The sequence below is a fragment of the Rhizopus delemar genome, genomic scaffold, assembly GCF_000149305.1.
Source record: "Rhizopus delemar RA 99-880 supercont3.16 genomic scaffold, whole genome shotgun sequence".
Lineage (NCBI taxonomy): Eukaryota > Fungi > Mucoromycota > Mucoromycetes > Mucorales > Rhizopodaceae > Rhizopus > Rhizopus delemar.
This window is the reverse complement of record NW_027137842.1, coordinates 365,225-381,065: the sequence shown is the minus strand read 5'-3', so window position 1 is coordinate 381,065 and position 15,841 is coordinate 365,225. Positions and strand designations below refer to the sequence as shown.

Genomic DNA, 15,841 nt, shown 5'->3' with positions numbered 1-15,841 from the left:
TTAAAATGGTTCCTGTAAAGGATAGAGCAACAAAAAAAACTATAACTTTTAGTGCATATCAATTTCGAAAAATGTGGAGCAAAGCCCACGAAGCTTTAGAAAAGAAAAGAGATAGAGCTATAACGGAAGAGCTGAAGGAAGTGCATATATTGCTTATTATAAAATTTGTTTACAATTGTGCACTGCTGAAGTTTCAGTAGATGAGGGAAAAGCGAATCGAAGGATATTTAGGTATTTCTATTGGAAGGACCCAAAACCTTTCGTTCAAAATCAACCCCAAATCACGTTTCTCTTCCCACCTTGTCGTCAACACATCGTCGTGTTCTTCATCTTTCTCTCTCTCTCACTCCAATCTTTCTGATAGCCCTGGCGCCCCTATTGTGGCCCTCAGTGGTAATTCATGATCCATTAGGCCCGACAACCAATCTCAACTGCTTATTCATCCAACTGACATGTTCTTGATCCCATATCAAGCGTCTTTCCAGGTATCGTTCGGCTCCTTTTATTATTTCCTTGAGCCTCTCAATACTCTTTACGGACAGTAAGGGTCGGTTTCTTTGTATCGATTGATGATGGACCTGACAGTCGTCAGTGATGTCTCGACGGCACATGAAATGAAAGCTGCAAGAATTTTAGCTTTGTGTATACACTGTTCAACCCAACTTCAAATGAATGATTTTGGGATATCTGCAGCTGTTTTCTGGTGGCTATTCGGTGGAAATATGCCTGCTCATTCATTGATCACCAAGATGAAAAGGTTTTATGTCGACAAAGGAGGCGACAACTTTCCGAAACAAAGGCATGCTTTAGGGTGTGGTTATATCTATTCCAGACACTCCATTGCGTCATTGGATGTCATCCACTGGATTTATATGTCCTAGTCTGAGCATAGCAGGTGTATTCGTTGGAGACTTGGTTGGCAACCTCATGGTAAATCAAAGCTCAAGCATCCTGATCCCTTGCCAAGAAGCAAGCCATTGAATGTCTCAAGATGCACAATCGATTACAAATGCTATTTACTGTTGAACATTCCCCGTCTTTCCTTCTGGAATTGCTGCCTACCACACAAGCCGCGTTCCTTTCACTCTGACTTTTCTTGATTACTTTGTTGGCCAGCCATATGTTTGATCCTCTTTGAGCTTCAATGTCCTACACCACTAACAATGTCACTGCCTCATCTACTTTCTTTTGTAAAATGGCGCTTGGATTAATTGTCTCAGAACTCAAACTGATTACGATACACCCTTTCTCTCATTACCCATTCATCTTTTTTTTTTGTCCTTGATTCCAAAAGGTGTTCTTTGATTCCCTCATGCCCCTTTTGATCTAACTCGAGCAATTAAAGCGTATTAAAGACACCCCGCGCGCATTAAAGTCTCTTCATATTTAATCGTACTGTATTGAACAATTTTCATATTTTGAATTAAACAAGTCACAGTGACGTAGATTTTTTTTTTTCTAAAGCATTGTAACTTTTTTTTTTTCTTCAAATAAAAACTTTTTTTTTTACACATTTTTCCTGGTTAAATGTCTGACGATTTAGAAGAGTTTGTTTGTAACGAAGTTGCATCACTGTAAAGAAACAAAAAAAAAAATGAAAAAACCATTCTATTATCTAGAGCTTTAACGTGTTTCTTTTTTATAGTTGTGATGCTGATCCCAAAGTTTTAGCACAATACATTATTGCACTTATTGGCAATGGAGAGCGTAATGACGCATTAAGAGCATCTTTAGACGATAAACTTAAAGAATTCTTTGATGATCGTAAGCTCCTTGTTTATATATATATACCGCAGTATATTTACCTCCTATTTGTAGAGACGGCACCTTTTATCGACCGTTTATTTGTAAAGTTAAACAGCAACAATAAAAAAGCCCCCAAGGAACCTTCTGATCGCTTTAACGCTTATTCTGACGAAGAAGATGACGATGGTGATCGCAATTTTAAACATAGACGTCAGAGATCAGAGCCTCGAGATGACAGAACTGATTTTTCTGAACAAAACAAGCGTCGTTATGCCGACGAAAACCCACAGTACTCAAACAAGCACTTTCGAGGTAATAATGGCGATGATAGAAGAAATCCATACAATATACCATCTGGCGCTACTGGCGGTTATTCATCTTATGATCGAGGAAGAGGTCGAGCTGGTGCTGGTCGCGGATACAGTGGTCCTAATCGCGCAGGAACAAAGCCACCAATGTGTCGTGACTATATTGGTAAGCAATAGAAAGAAATACGCGTTTGGACATGTTTTGATGTTTTTTGTTTGTAGAAAAAGGATATTGTATGAAAGGCGATGTATGTCCCTATGATCATGGTCGAGACAGAATTATTGTGGAAGATGCCAATAAGAACACTTACATGCCTTCTATGCCTACTGGTGGATCAGTGCCTACGATGGTCAACAGAAGCGTGCCCAATCAGCAATTTCTTGGTATGACAGATGCCTATGACCCAGAGCGAGCTTCTTTATTACCAACCAATCCCGCTTTATCTAATGATATGCGCGGCCCTATGCAGCAGCGTCGAGGTGGTCATCGTGGTGGTGGACGGGGCGGACGTGTAGGATTCCGCCATCAGAATAGCAATCCAACCAATACGACGTTGACTGTTGAAAAGATTCCTCCGGAATTTTGCCAAATCTCTACTGTCAACGATTTTTTCGCAAAGTTTGGTACAATCACCAACATCAGTGTTCAACCTCATGCTCAGAAAGCCATTATTCAATACAGTACCCGTGCTGAAGCAGAAAAGGCATACACCTGTCCCGATGCCGTTTTTGATAATCGCTTTGTAAAGGTGTATTGGAATAAGGATGAAACAGTGACCGCACCCGCGACGGGTACAAATGCTGTCACGCCAGCTACGGCTTCGACTGAAGAATCTCAACAGTCAACTGCTCAGAAGCGTAAAGCAGCTGAACCTGATCCAGAGTTAGTTGCTGCCCGTGCTGCCGAGCTTGCAAAGATAAGAGAAGAGAAGCATAAGAAGCATCAGGAGCATATGAAGACCATCTTGGAAATTCAGAAAAAGAGAGAACAGCAGCTTCAACAGCAAATCGCAGAACAAAAGCGTTTGCTGGATAAGCTATCAAACAGTTCTAATATGAGTACAGAAGAAAAGGCAGAGATTTTGAAGCAGCTCAAGAGTATTCAATCTGCTATTGAAAGTAATCAAAACCAAGCAGCCGCTCCTCCTCCTACCACTACTACTACTGACGCTGCTACTACTGATGCTACCACTGCTGCTGAAACGACAGATAGCAAGGAACAAACATCGGCTGAACTTCAAAAGAAACTCGAGCATTTAGAAGCAGAGGTAAGGAAAAAAAAAAAAAGAGAGAAGAGGAATTTTCTGTGGATGGTATTGACTTTTAAAAAAAAAGGCTGCTATGCTTGGAGTAAATACTGGTAGTCCTTATCCAGGCCGTGGTGGTTATTATGGTAGAGGTCGTGGTGGCTGGCCTCGTTCAAGAGGTGGTTTTACTCGAATGACTTTAGATAATCGACCTACCAAGATTGTGATCAAGGATATCCCTGAAGGCACCACTGAAGAAGAATTGCGCCAGCATTTTGAAGTAAGAAACAAACAGACTTTAGCAGCCAGTTTACTAACAAAGCTTTTCACAGCAATATGGCCAAATCTCTTTGTTTGAAAAGAGCGATTCTGAGGCTAGTGTTCAGTATACACAAAGATTTTTAGCTGAGAAGGCAATGTCCTATGGACCTAATTTTGCAAAAGGAAAGCTTCAGCTTTCTTGGTCTTCCGAACCAAAGTCTGAAACTGGACCCTCTACCACAATGCCTTTTACAGAAACGTCATAATGAAGAAAAACAATCAAGACTAAAGTTTATTTAAATTCATCTTGTATATAAAAAAGATTCTAAAGAAAGAATAAAAAAACTTCTTTTTTTCCCCTCCAGTTTATTGTGCTGCAAACTCGAGTATTTCTTTTGGTTTGATAAAAGATAACCAATCTGAGGTTGTGTTTGGTAATAAGCCCATTGAATTGACTCGATAGACACCAAGAAGGATAACGATGAGTTGAAGACCGATAAAGGATAATTTTGGCAAGGTTAAATCGGTTTCTTGCTTTTTTGAGCCGGTGGATTCAAATCGACTGAAGGCTATAGAAAAGAGAATGGTGAGTTTATTTCTGTTTGGGTTGTGTTGAGTCAAGTTTACTTTCTTGAGCAGACATGATGGCCTTGATGGGTTGCATGAAAAGCATAGTGGCTGTGATCATGACTGAAAAGATTTGAAGACTGTTTCCAGACATGTACATCATGAACAAACTCATGGGTATTGACTTTGCTGGGGCCAAAGCAACATCCCAAGCTCTTCTCATCTTGAGAGCTGCTTGGTCATCTTTATCTGAATGACGAGTGGACTTTTCTGATTTAGAATACTTTTGAAGTGTGGAAGGTTGAAAGCCGATGGGATTAGGTAGCTTTGGATGACTAGCATATGTTTGATTAGAGTTGGAATGATGTACCATTCTATTATAAACCTGTGAGCAAGAGAAGTGTAATCCACAGACCAATTAGACATTGTATAAAAAAAATAGAGGAAAAAAAAGAGAGAGAAATTATAAAATTTATTATGATTATTATTAAATAAATTGGGATAATTGTGAAAGAGAGCGATTAGACATAGAAACCTTGCTGCCAAGCACAACCAATGATAGCTAAAGAAATCCCGTAGAAGGTGATTGAATATAACAATCGAACAAAACGATGTTCATAACCCAATTCGACAAAAAAGTAGACAAAGGCAAAAGCAACATAGCTAAAGAGGGTGAGTGAAAGAAGAAAAGAAGAAAGTTTAACTTACATCCAAGCGAGGATCATGACGGCCCTTGTCGATCCACGCGCAAAACTGTTGATGACAAGAACAGAGAGGAGCATCAAGATAAGATCACGAAGCATGTCATGAGCACGATTCACACGTCTCTAAAGAACGATCAATAACCCTATTCTACAGCACGGATACTTACAAAGACATTCGCGCCCCAAGCAGGAGCCGCAAGGAATTTCTTTTGGTTGGTCGCCGGACCCGTGGCAGGACCCGTGTTGGCAGCACCCGTGTTGATCGCAGCACCTGTTTCGGGATCGGTGGCCGTCGCAGGCGGATTCGTGTAGGCTTGAGCGTTGGTCTGATTGATGTGTGAACCATCACCACCAAACGCATGTCTCAAGAACCAGATCAATCCCCAAAAGACCCAGAGGGTCGTGAAGGCGATCCAAGTGACGCGAACATGCCATGCGGCCAGAAAGACGGTGACGGGAAGAAAGTTTTGGGCAATGTCAGGTTGAATGGCGGTGGAATCCATTATGGGGTGTGAAAGATTCAGAATGAATTTTTCATTTTTCCAAATGATTTATATATCTTTTCATAAACCCCTACACATAAATATGGATTGTCTGGAATCCTTGTTGTATGAACCAACATCGGTGCGAATGATCGATAGAGGGTTTAAACAAGACCAGTGATCTCTGTTGTTTATCCTCCCTTCAACCTTTCCTTTTTGCTTTGGATACATTCAAATGTGAAACCCAATCGACAGATCTTCACACACACACACACAAAAATGACAGTAATAAAGTGTATTGGTAATCGTACTGTCCTTTCTTTTGGACTCGTCATCAATTTATTCTCTTGAATCATCTCAACTCACTCGTCTATCTTTGTCATCCTTCCTCCACTTGAATAGGTGGTATCACTGCGCTCTTTGTGAACATACCTTGACATGTTCTAGACAATTCAGATTAGAACAATGGCTCATAAAAAGATTGAAACCCTAGTTAAACAAGATAGCAGATCACTCTTTTTTTCTTCTTTTAGGCTGGTACCAAAGAAAAGATTTCACTGTACATTTTGAATAGCAGAGAGTGACCGCATGAACTTTTTTTTTTTTTTTTTTTTTTTTTTTTTTTTTTGCTTGATTCATTACCTCATCTTTTAATATTCAGCTCGAACTGAATTGTAAATTCAAGCAGACTGATTTATCATGCACATCACGAGCATCTGGTCTGTACTCACCTATGATCTGCATGAATTACAGCCATGGGGTCCGTAGTATTGGGTATTGACAGCTTCATCTGACGCATTGTGAGCGTGTCATTTGATGTGATCAGTGGAAACCAATTGTAAAGCAAAGAAAGCGACTCTCTTTCACACATTAAAAAGCACGGCTTCTTTTACCCCCCCTTTCCTTTTTATGTACTCTTTGCGTCATGTTTATTTTTGTTGAGCAAATAACTGATGACCCTCTTTTTTCTGAGCTCACTCTTCAGGTTTTCATCTGTTGTTTATCACAAAGGCGTATCCATTTCCCTTTTTTTTTATATTATTTTGGCCTATTTAAACTTTTTTAGGAAACATTTGATCTCTCTTTTTTTTTTTGGCATCCTTCTTTGCATCAGCCCTGTTCATCCATCGATTCCCTTTCTCCCTTTTTTTAATCTTTTCGATCGACACATTTGTTGCATAAATCATTAAACAATCCAATTTGTAATATGCATAAAGACCAAAAAAGACAAGAATACACATGCGCTGTACACTGTTTGTGATTAATGAGTAATACAATTTATGAACACTCTTCTCCTTTTTAATAAGATTCAAAACTCTTTTTGAAGAAGTAAAGAGTAGATGAAAGTGCAAGTATTTAAATTTTATTTTATTTTTACTTAATAAATGCAAGTATAAACTAAAACTGAAAACATTTTATCTTGTCATTTTCTTATTGTCTTTATTTCAAGGTCTTATCAATTCATTGTACTGCTTATTTTATAATCAGATTTAAAGATCTCAACTTTTTGGTTACATTCCAATTCTTTAAACTCAAACAAGTCCTATCTGATTGTATTGCTCTATCCTTTCAAGAACCATCCACAGATTCAAGTCTGTTAAAGTTCAGATAATCATAGTGAACAGAGTCAATCATGAACTATCTGAGCTTTGATAGTAAAAAATTTTTTTTTTGATAATAAAATTTCGTTGAACAGAGTACAAAAAAAAAGTTGTTTTTTCTTGTAACAATTTATCAGCAGATTGGCTGTCTTTGTAAAAAAAAAAAAAAAAGAAAAGAAAAGAAAAGAAAAGAAAAGGAAAGGAAAGGAAAGACAATAAGTCTGAGTTGATGAAAAAGAAGGGCTGATGGGATGAATGATTCTTGATTGTAGAATTAAATAAAGAATGATGAAATCAAACTTATTGTATTCTTTAAAGAACACGCTATTTTATTTCTCACTTTTTATCTCATTCTTTCCCCAATAACAGTAAAGAAAAAGATCAGGCGTGATTCTTGAATGATACCATCGTAGTTTCAAATAAAATAAAAAAAAAACTTGATTTCTAAACAGAGAATGAAAAAAAAGACGCCCTCTTTAATCAACATTCACACTTTGACCTTTTTGTTTATGCGCCGATAAAGAAAAAAGGAGTTCAAGAATAGGAGAGAGAGAGAAAGCTTAAAGATGTACATTACAAAAATAACGTGGTATTTTCCATGTGGAACAAGATGGGTTTAATTTACAAATGTAGACATTCAATGTGACACAAAATAAAACTATAAAATCAATCCATTTTTTTTATTTATTTATTTATCCAACCCTTCTTCTTCTTCTTTACAAATGAACAGTACTCGTGTCTCTTTTGATTATAATCATCGTTTCTCGATTGTTTCTGAACATGAAACCGTACAATATTTAACTGCTGCTTGTATCGCTCAATTTGCAAAGAACAGTCCAAGCACAAAAGCAACTTTAACTTTGGATGGTGGAGATACGGTCGATTTACCTATTTATGCTTTAAGACGTCGAAATGCTGTCGTTGCTCGTTCACCTGATGCACCTCTTTGTGAAATAGTTGTTTAAATCAAAAATTGAATATAAAATATACCCTCTCTGAATGAATAGATTATTATTATTATTATTGTTATTGTTATTATTTATAGATTGTTCTCTCTTTGCTAAATAAATAGATTTATTATTGTTACATACTCTCTTCAAAACACGACTTCATTTACTCTTCAAAAAAATAAAGTTTCATCCAACTCGTTTTAAGCCAACGAACGTATCACGTCATTTTTAATCTCGTTTGTTTGCTAAAACCATCTTTCTGTATTCTGAGTTTGGATTGGATGCTTTCTTGTCCAGTCACACTGGCAAAAAGAAACCCTTCTCTTCTTTCCAATCCCCGCTTGACGGTGAACCCTATTGAGATCGAATCAGACAAGACAATCATAGACTACTTGAGAAGAGAGACCAAGTTTGTCTTTTGATCACCCTGAGCCCCTGGATGGCCGAGTGAGCCGACAGTGGATCGATCCACATCCTTCACATGAAAAGCTGGACAGACAGCAGCCATCCTGTCAACTCGGATGGGGGGGCTGACTTGTGTTGCGTGTCCTGAGGATCATGGACGGCGACAAGATCACATCCGTTTGAAATGGATGCTCAGGAGATAAACTGTCGTTTTCAATTGAAATCAACCTGTTCTTCTCCCTTTTACATGATCTGTGCTTTTTTGCCTGAGCTTTAAAATTGCCTTGTGGTACCACTCCAATTGTATTGAATAGAAAGTAAAGGGGGGGCAACGATGAATAGAGTAGAGCGCATCAGGCCAGGACTGGACACAGTCGTCCACTGCCAGCTGAGAGGGCTGTCATTGGATTGAAATCAGAATCCGTTTTCAAACAACGATTGAAAAAAGGAGGCTTGGAATCACACGTACCACAAGCGAGTACTCTTTAATATTATAAATCATTTAAAGTTATTAATAAAGGAGGGGGGGTAACTATACATGCTATCTCTAGATTTAAATAGCCGAAGGCTTTGCCAAAGTGGCTGGATCATAAGCATCGGGAGTCTGTCGATTCATTTCGATCGAATCTCGTCCGTGTGAACTGTAGACGGGGGGTGCCTGCACTTCTCTGTATTGACTCTCGATCTTGTCCCAGTCCACATGCATCACATCCCCTTGAGGTGCACGGTCTCCATTTTTCTTGTGGCGGTAAAAGAAGAAGGCACCAGCAGCAAGGGCAGCCACCTAAAAAAAAACAAGTTAAATCATCATTCCACTTTTTTTTCTTTTGTTCTTACGCCTGCAACAACTCCAATGGCAATACCGGCTTTTGCACCACCACTGAGTTCACCTGATTGAATCGTGTTCATGCTTGGGATGATGCCACTCGATCCACTGCTGTTGTTGCTGCTGCTGCTGCTGCTGTCGGGTGAGATGAAGGGATAGGTCGTGGTGTATTGAATGTTGGACGTGTTGGAGATATCAAACGTGAGCAAATTGGGACTCGGGCTTCCGTTGATGTCTTTTCCAAACAAGATAAAAAGCGTCGTGTTGACCAAGACGGCTAGGGGGGGTAATCATGTTAGTCATGGCCGAGGTTCATTAGAAACGGTTATGTATACCAGCATGAGCAAAGCGAGCACCATTGGCAGTAACAGACGTAGGAACCGACACGTTGACTTGTTCAGTCCATGTGTTGGTATCTAAATTCAGTGTATAACAATAATCCGTAACGGCTATTGTCCAAAAGAAAGGTAAGTGAGTGTGCAGCTCCTTATTTTTCCTTACCAATCCTTCCATCATTTGTACCACCGTACACAAGTATATCTTGAGAATTTGGCACTATAAAAACATTGAATATCAATTCAACTCGAATGGTTCTTTATGCATACTCATCGTAGCCGAATGATACACTCTATCAGATGGTACTCTACTGTTACTTGCCGCATTCAATTTCACTAAAGACCAAGATCCAATGACGGTATCAAAAACATAGGTGTCACTGAAAGGAAATCGGATGGGATAAATCACGCTGGTCGCAGTATAATAACTTCCTCCGAGGATGTAAATCTTGCCCGTTCGGGGATTCAGTGTGGCCGTGTGTGAATTCACAAGGAAATTGGCTGGTATGTTGGTTTGGGGAGAACGGAGTGACCAGGTCTACAGAAAATGTGAGTAAACTCCCCTCTTTCTTTTTCATTTGGTGACAATCACCTTGGAGGTAACATTGAACACCGTCAAGGAATCAAATCCTCTGACGGAGGTGGTTCCATCACCAGAAGAGTTCACGGTTGCACCGTTAAATGCAATCATCGGAATGGATGAGTTGGGTCGACTACAGAAAAGAGAAATGGGTAAGATGGAATGGATCCAAGGTCGCTTACTCTTCAAAGCCACCATAGAAGCCAATGGTATCATGTGTATCTGATGGTAAATTGGTAGCAGATCCAAAGTAACTAGGATAAAATAACCAAGTTAGTTTTTTATATCTCCCTTCATCATCTACTTTGTACATTTGACGTTCTGGTCTGTTGGGTTCCGAATAATCGGGTAATTTTTCCCAAGTGTTTTGAACAGCGTTGTATAAAATGGTCTGGTTCGCAAACACCCGATTGCTGTTGCCTGTGTTTCCGAGGTTAAGGCCGCCCACTAAAAGAAAGCTCTTGCCGTCGGCCAGGACCGCAAACTCGGGTGTTCTTCTTGTTTCTACCTCGAATGAGTTACTGGATGTGATCACATTCCACTTGCTGTTCAACGTATTGCTGTCTTTTCCATAGTATTGGTTGATATCAAGGGAATACAAGCCATTGTCGCCTATTAAGGTATTGAATTCATTGGATAAATCGCCACCATAACAATAAATCTTTTCATTCACATATCCACATGCTACACATGAAACGGATGAATAAAGTCAATTCCTTTTTTTTTTTATTGTCAAACTATATTACACGGAAGGATTCGAGAATTCAAGATGGTGGCCTTGACTTTAAAAGTGGCCCCAATCATCAGAAGCCCTGTGAAGCTAAAAAGTTTCATTTTTTTAAGCCTTCCAATTTTTATTTTTTTTTTTTTGCTTTTTTTTATTTTTTTTTTCTGCTTAGTTTTTATACTTTCATTATAAAATCACAATGTATGACAAGGCGCAGCCTCTCGTACTCAGCTACTACAACCTATCTGAAAAGTCCATTCGATGGGAGTCTTAATTCGTTTTGAACCAGAAATTGCAACATCCCTTTTCCCCCTTTTTTTTGAGCAACCCTAAAATAAATGAGAGAGATCTTTGGAGAGTATGGATGGCCAAATAAGATGAGATGACATCTCCCATTTAATTCTTCGATCCTATCCTTCAACACCTCAGGATCCTTCTTGTACTTTTCAAAAGAAAAAGCTCGTTTGATCATTAGAACCACAATGGTTGTAACCTCTTGTGTTCCTGGACTGTTGTCATCAGCTAAATTCACATTTGCCTTTTTTTATTGAGACTGTTGGAGGCATGGTCTGTTCTACTTTCACTTCAAAGCGTTGTTTGTATAACTCAACTTGATCAGGGGCATGAGTAACCAGAAAGAGAGTTGACAAGTACGCTTGAGAAGTGAATTTAAAAAAAGACGATTTCAGAAGAATAGCTAAATTGTGCTGACATAAAAAATCAAACAACCTGTATATCCAATGATTTCAGTAACCCCTATCAATGGATTTACCAGCATCAATACCCTCTGCTCTTTCTTTTTTTTTGTACCAACTTGAACTCGCAACAGCCGCTTGTTGATAACCAATGATTATAACGAGTAAAAGAATAGAGATCATTCTACCCAAATATTTCTAGTGTAACTAGAATAGTACGACTTTAATTGGTTACGATAGGATTTGAATTACTTTAAAATATTTTACATCAGACTTCAATGCTCTACCAGCACTTTTTATTGATCATGTAAATCATGAATTCATATCGAATTCCGTTCAGATCTTTCATTTTCTGTCTTTGTGTGTATATTTTGTCATTGGATACAAAATTTTCAGAAAAAGACAGACGAAGCTAGACTCGTAGATGCTATTGACAAAGATTTAGAATATGGCTGCGTAGTTTTAAACTAATTTGGAAATCGGTGTTTTGTACGCCGTATTTCAGATTCAATCGAGTGACCAGCGTGAAGGGTCGCATCTTTTCTCCTGTGAATCAACCCACAAGGATCTTTTGCTCATTGTCATCACTGAAAAAGAAAGAACGCTTTCCTTGAACTCATTTTAAAAATATCAAAGCTGACAACATCACCATTGCGTTTAAAATAGCTCTCGTTAATATATGCCTGTACAGTTTTTATTGTATAATTAACAGCTATCATGCTTGAACTTGTGTGTCTTTCTCATGTTCTCTTCATACCTTAACGACATGGTAGTATATGGACTGGTTTAAAAAGAAATACGCTTTATAAACAACAGATGTTTCAGTCTGACTGCAATCCATCATTATCTTTTTTTAACTGGCCAACAACGTCGTTTTCTTTGCCAATTGTAAGTTGTATAAAGACAATGATTGATGTGTTTATCAATCATGCTTTGTTATTGCATAATAGACCATAGCATGTATCCATCCATTATACAGATGTGTTTGATCGAAAAACACAATGATACCTTACAAGCTGGTGCTGTCGGCAGAAGCCAGATTTTATTTAGTTGAAGTAACAAGCAAAGTATTGAAATGGGAATTGAACAGTCCAGTTGATGTGAAAGTAAGAGTTCGTATTCGTACTTGTCTTTAATCACGTTGCAGATCGTATCGTCCGTATTTTACCAGCATATCAAACATAAATCAAAATATGAAAGAAGATGATCTCACGATTGTTGAATCTTCTCATAAATTCAACATGCCGTCAATGTCCATTAGGAGCCTTTCCTCACCGATAAGGTCTATGTATGCAGTAATGTCAATTTGTCTTGATCACAGAGATCTATCAGATCAAAATACAGTGTTGATTGAATGGTTTGCATGGAAACATCAAAGATAAGCAACTATGACGGAAAGTCAATCTAAATGTATTTCTATTTATTTGATTAAGTATACTTCAATTGGTTGCTAATAACGATAATATCTGTCTTATCTCTTTCGACTTTGCCTTCCTACCCACCAACATTGCTGATTTGAAAGAATTCATTAGATAACAAAAAAAAAGCAATAGCATCGGGCTGACAAATTCAAAAGTTTACAAAATCAAAGGAAAAAGAGTCAAAAGAATCAAAAGGACTGAAAATACTGTTCTAATACATTAAAAAAGCAGTACAGTAGCCGCTCTATTTAAGGGTGTCTGATTTAAGGGTATTTTCTATTTATGGGTGTATTTCTAAAGAACGGCATAGGTCCCCAGCATAAATACCACTATACCACTATTCTATTTAAGGGTGCAACGCAAATATTTTTTTTTACCACTAAATGGAAAACTTTTTATAAGTAATAGTTTTTTGGAGTACTTTAGCAATAAATTTTTTACTTTGTAAAATAAGATCAACCTGTTTGCTCTTTTGAATTATTTAATTCAGCCAATCTCATTCAAATTCGGCGATGTAATTTACGATCAAGATCGTCCAAAGGAACTTCGTATATGAGAATAGTTTCATAGGCTTCTCTCAACCGTTTTTTATACTCTACTATATCGACACACTGCTCATCTTGCTCTGTATTATCATTTTTTTCTGTTTCATCTACGCTGCATTCTGCTGTTTCTTCATCATTAGTAGTGTTTGTTGTATAACATACTATCATCTCACTTTTATCTGCTTCAAGGTTCAACTGGCTAACATCAGTAACTTTGTTGTCAAAGTTCCCGGGGAAATTTGGGAGCATTCCATTTAGCTCGACAACAATCTCTTCTTCCAATGGCAAAGCACTTGTTGGATACTCCACTGGCTCAAAATCACAAATTGTTCTTTCTTTAAATGCTAATATTTTTGTATGCTGCCAGCAGTTTTTTATTGTCTCTGGTTTTACTTTAAGCCATGCATTAGCTAGAGAAAACATAGCCTGAGCTTAATCCATTTTGTAAACATTCGGATTATCCAACTTTTTACTGATATACAGACATAAAGCACGGTCGTACTGCTGGGCTCGGAAGTGTGCCTTAAAGTTGTCAATAATTCCTGTGTATACAAAACATGAATGAGAAAACTGTAAAACAAAAAAGATAGTTTTATATAGCATTTTATAAACAAATAATAGGCTATCTGCATCAAGAGCTTGCAGCTTGCTATCATGTTTGCTAGGAGAAATATCAATTTAAATGTTGTTGAGCGGAATTCTTATTTTATGAACGGACGCATTATCCAAAAGAAGAGCAATTTTTCGATTCTGTCTTCCAAAGGCAACATTTAACTTTTTCACGTATACTGTGAAACTTTTGTTGTCATCCAAGCATTAGTAGAATAATGGTATTCAATTTCATGTTTTTCCAATTGCAGTCATGGATAATAAATTAGCTCTTGCTCTAAAACATTTGTGGCTCTTGTCTTGTGCGATAACAATTGGTTGCCCTTTGTAAATCCCATCCGAGTTACAGAGCAATCCAACTATCAGACGAGGTTTACTTTTTTTAGGCCATCAAGTGACTCAGAACATATGGTTGTTCTTGGTGGGTGCTAGTAATATAAACCTGTTTCATCAAAGTTCATGATACCTATAGGATCATATGACCCAAGAAGCTCTTCTATCTTCCTCAATTCGTTCTGGATGTTTTCAGAAGTGATGTCTACCGAAGCACTTTCATCATGCATTGACCAGTATTTTACTCCAATTCGCTTAAAAAGTTTGGTGAGCCATCCAGAAGAAAATGAAATTTCATTTTCAAGGATTCTATACTTTACTCAAGCAATAGGTCTTACATATCGAAGGATTGAGTCTCGATTGACTGGCAGATCGTTGTTATTCATGTCTGCAACAAGCTTTACTACTTCATCATCAAGTTGAGGATAGCTTGTTGTTTTTAGACTTTTGCCATTATTGACAACATTAGTATTACTATATAACGTTTCAGCATTGTTGAGAATATTTGATATAGTCTGTTGGGCAAGTGGTTGACCTAAATTGAATTTCTTCATAGCCCATTCACCTAATTCTGTTTGATTAAGCCGGCCAGTAGCATTTTGATCCAAAAGCTCAATTTTTTGAGAAATAGAAAGGCGTACAGGTTTATTATTAGGCATCTTTTTATAGATAGAATCTAAATAAAGAAAACAAATTTTGTATGTCATATATTTATTCTCATCAATATCATTTTGAGTCTACAACTCGTATATTATCCTTCCAGCAACTTTGATCAAGTCAAGCAAGTTTTGATTTTTTAATGTCCTTACACAATTACCAAATATATACCAATCGACAGTGGTCTATCTGGAAACATGCTGTACAAACATGTCTATAATGTAGCTACAATACATATTAAACGAGTTCAATTTTTTAACAGCTACGAATTTCGACTTAAGGGTATGTTCTATTTAAGGGTGGATATTCCAAAAATTTTGGCCACCCTTAAATGGAGCGGCTACTGTAAAATGGCAACATATAAATAAATTGTTGTGCTTTTTTTTTTCTTTTTTTCGTAGTGATTTTTCCTTTGACTTGAAAAAGAGGTTGATACATTTTTTTTGTAATACCTTTAATGTACCTGAATTTTCCATTGTTGCCAAAAGTTTCACCGACTAAAATCAGCGGACCAGAAAGCATACTTTACTTGAACCAAAATACTTTGCTATAGCAAACCTACTTACTTGAGCAGTTACCATAGGACATCAAAATATATATCTTGTTTTTTTCTTCAACAAGATGTGATATGAGAAAGTGGGAATTTTTATGAAAAAATAGCATTTCTGTAATGTATTTAAATTGAGTATAATAAGAGTGCTACACCAAATCATAGGTTTAGCAAACTAAAAACTGAAAGGCTGTCATTTCGGATTTCTTAGAGAATCTCTTTACAGAAAACAAATGGTTTATCAACAGCATGAAGGTGAATTTTTTTTTTTTTCAACTTTTTAATTAAAAAC

General features: G+C 37.4%; 7 protein-coding genes across 7 annotated transcripts; 2 read left to right on the top strand and 5 right to left on the bottom strand.

Moving 5' to 3' along the window:
* Window positions 1-1,527: 1,527 nt before the first annotated feature.
* RO3G_15426 (uncharacterized protein) lies at window positions 1,528-3,828 on the top strand (the record flags this gene model as incomplete). Its single annotated transcript, XM_067670010.1, has 6 exons — window positions 1,528-1,574; window positions 1,646-1,764; window positions 1,819-2,220; window positions 2,277-3,322; window positions 3,390-3,581; window positions 3,634-3,828. The coding sequence occupies 6 exons, from the start codon at window positions 1,528-1,530 to the stop codon at window positions 3,826-3,828; spliced, it is 2,001 nt and encodes a 666-aa protein (XP_067526111.1).
* A 100-nt stretch (window positions 3,829-3,928) lies between these two features.
* RO3G_15425 (uncharacterized protein) lies at window positions 3,929-4,502 on the bottom strand (the record flags this gene model as incomplete). Its single annotated transcript, XM_067670009.1, has 2 exons — window positions 3,929-4,131; window positions 4,190-4,502. The coding sequence occupies 2 exons, from the start codon at window positions 4,500-4,502 to the stop codon at window positions 3,929-3,931; spliced, it is 516 nt and encodes a 171-aa protein (XP_067526110.1).
* Window positions 4,503-4,650: 148 nt separating this feature from the next.
* On the bottom strand, window positions 4,651-5,336 carry RO3G_15424 (uncharacterized protein; the record flags this gene model as incomplete). The annotated part of the gene is made up of 3 exons (XM_067670008.1): window positions 4,651-4,792; window positions 4,838-4,956; window positions 5,001-5,336. 3 exons carry the CDS (start codon window positions 5,334-5,336, stop codon window positions 4,651-4,653), a joined length of 597 nt encoding a protein of 198 aa, XP_067526109.1.
* Window positions 5,337-7,638: 2,302 nt separating this feature from the next.
* On the top strand, window positions 7,639-7,881 carry RO3G_15423 (uncharacterized protein; the record flags this gene model as incomplete). The annotated part of the gene is made up of 1 exon (XM_067670007.1): window positions 7,639-7,881. One exon carries the CDS (start codon window positions 7,639-7,641, stop codon window positions 7,879-7,881), a length of 243 nt encoding a protein of 80 aa, XP_067526108.1.
* A 943-nt stretch (window positions 7,882-8,824) lies between these two features.
* Window positions 8,825-10,846, bottom strand: RO3G_15422 (uncharacterized protein; the record flags this gene model as incomplete). Its single annotated transcript, XM_067670006.1, has 8 exons — window positions 8,825-9,055; window positions 9,109-9,374; window positions 9,433-9,546; window positions 9,599-9,652; window positions 9,751-9,970; window positions 10,025-10,145; window positions 10,195-10,696; window positions 10,759-10,846. The coding sequence occupies 8 exons, from the start codon at window positions 10,844-10,846 to the stop codon at window positions 8,825-8,827; spliced, it is 1,596 nt and encodes a 531-aa protein (XP_067526107.1).
* Window positions 10,847-13,355: 2,509 nt separating this feature from the next.
* On the bottom strand, window positions 13,356-13,823 carry RO3G_15421 (uncharacterized protein; the record flags this gene model as incomplete). Its single annotated transcript, XM_067670005.1, has 2 exons — window positions 13,356-13,712; window positions 13,794-13,823. The coding sequence occupies 2 exons, from the start codon at window positions 13,821-13,823 to the stop codon at window positions 13,356-13,358; spliced, it is 387 nt and encodes a 128-aa protein (XP_067526106.1).
* An 839-nt stretch (window positions 13,824-14,662) lies between these two features.
* On the bottom strand, window positions 14,663-15,001 carry RO3G_15420 (uncharacterized protein; the record flags this gene model as incomplete). Its single annotated transcript, XM_067670004.1, has 1 exon — window positions 14,663-15,001. One exon carries the CDS (start codon window positions 14,999-15,001, stop codon window positions 14,663-14,665), a length of 339 nt encoding a protein of 112 aa, XP_067526105.1.
* Window positions 15,002-15,841: the final 840 nt, after the last annotated feature.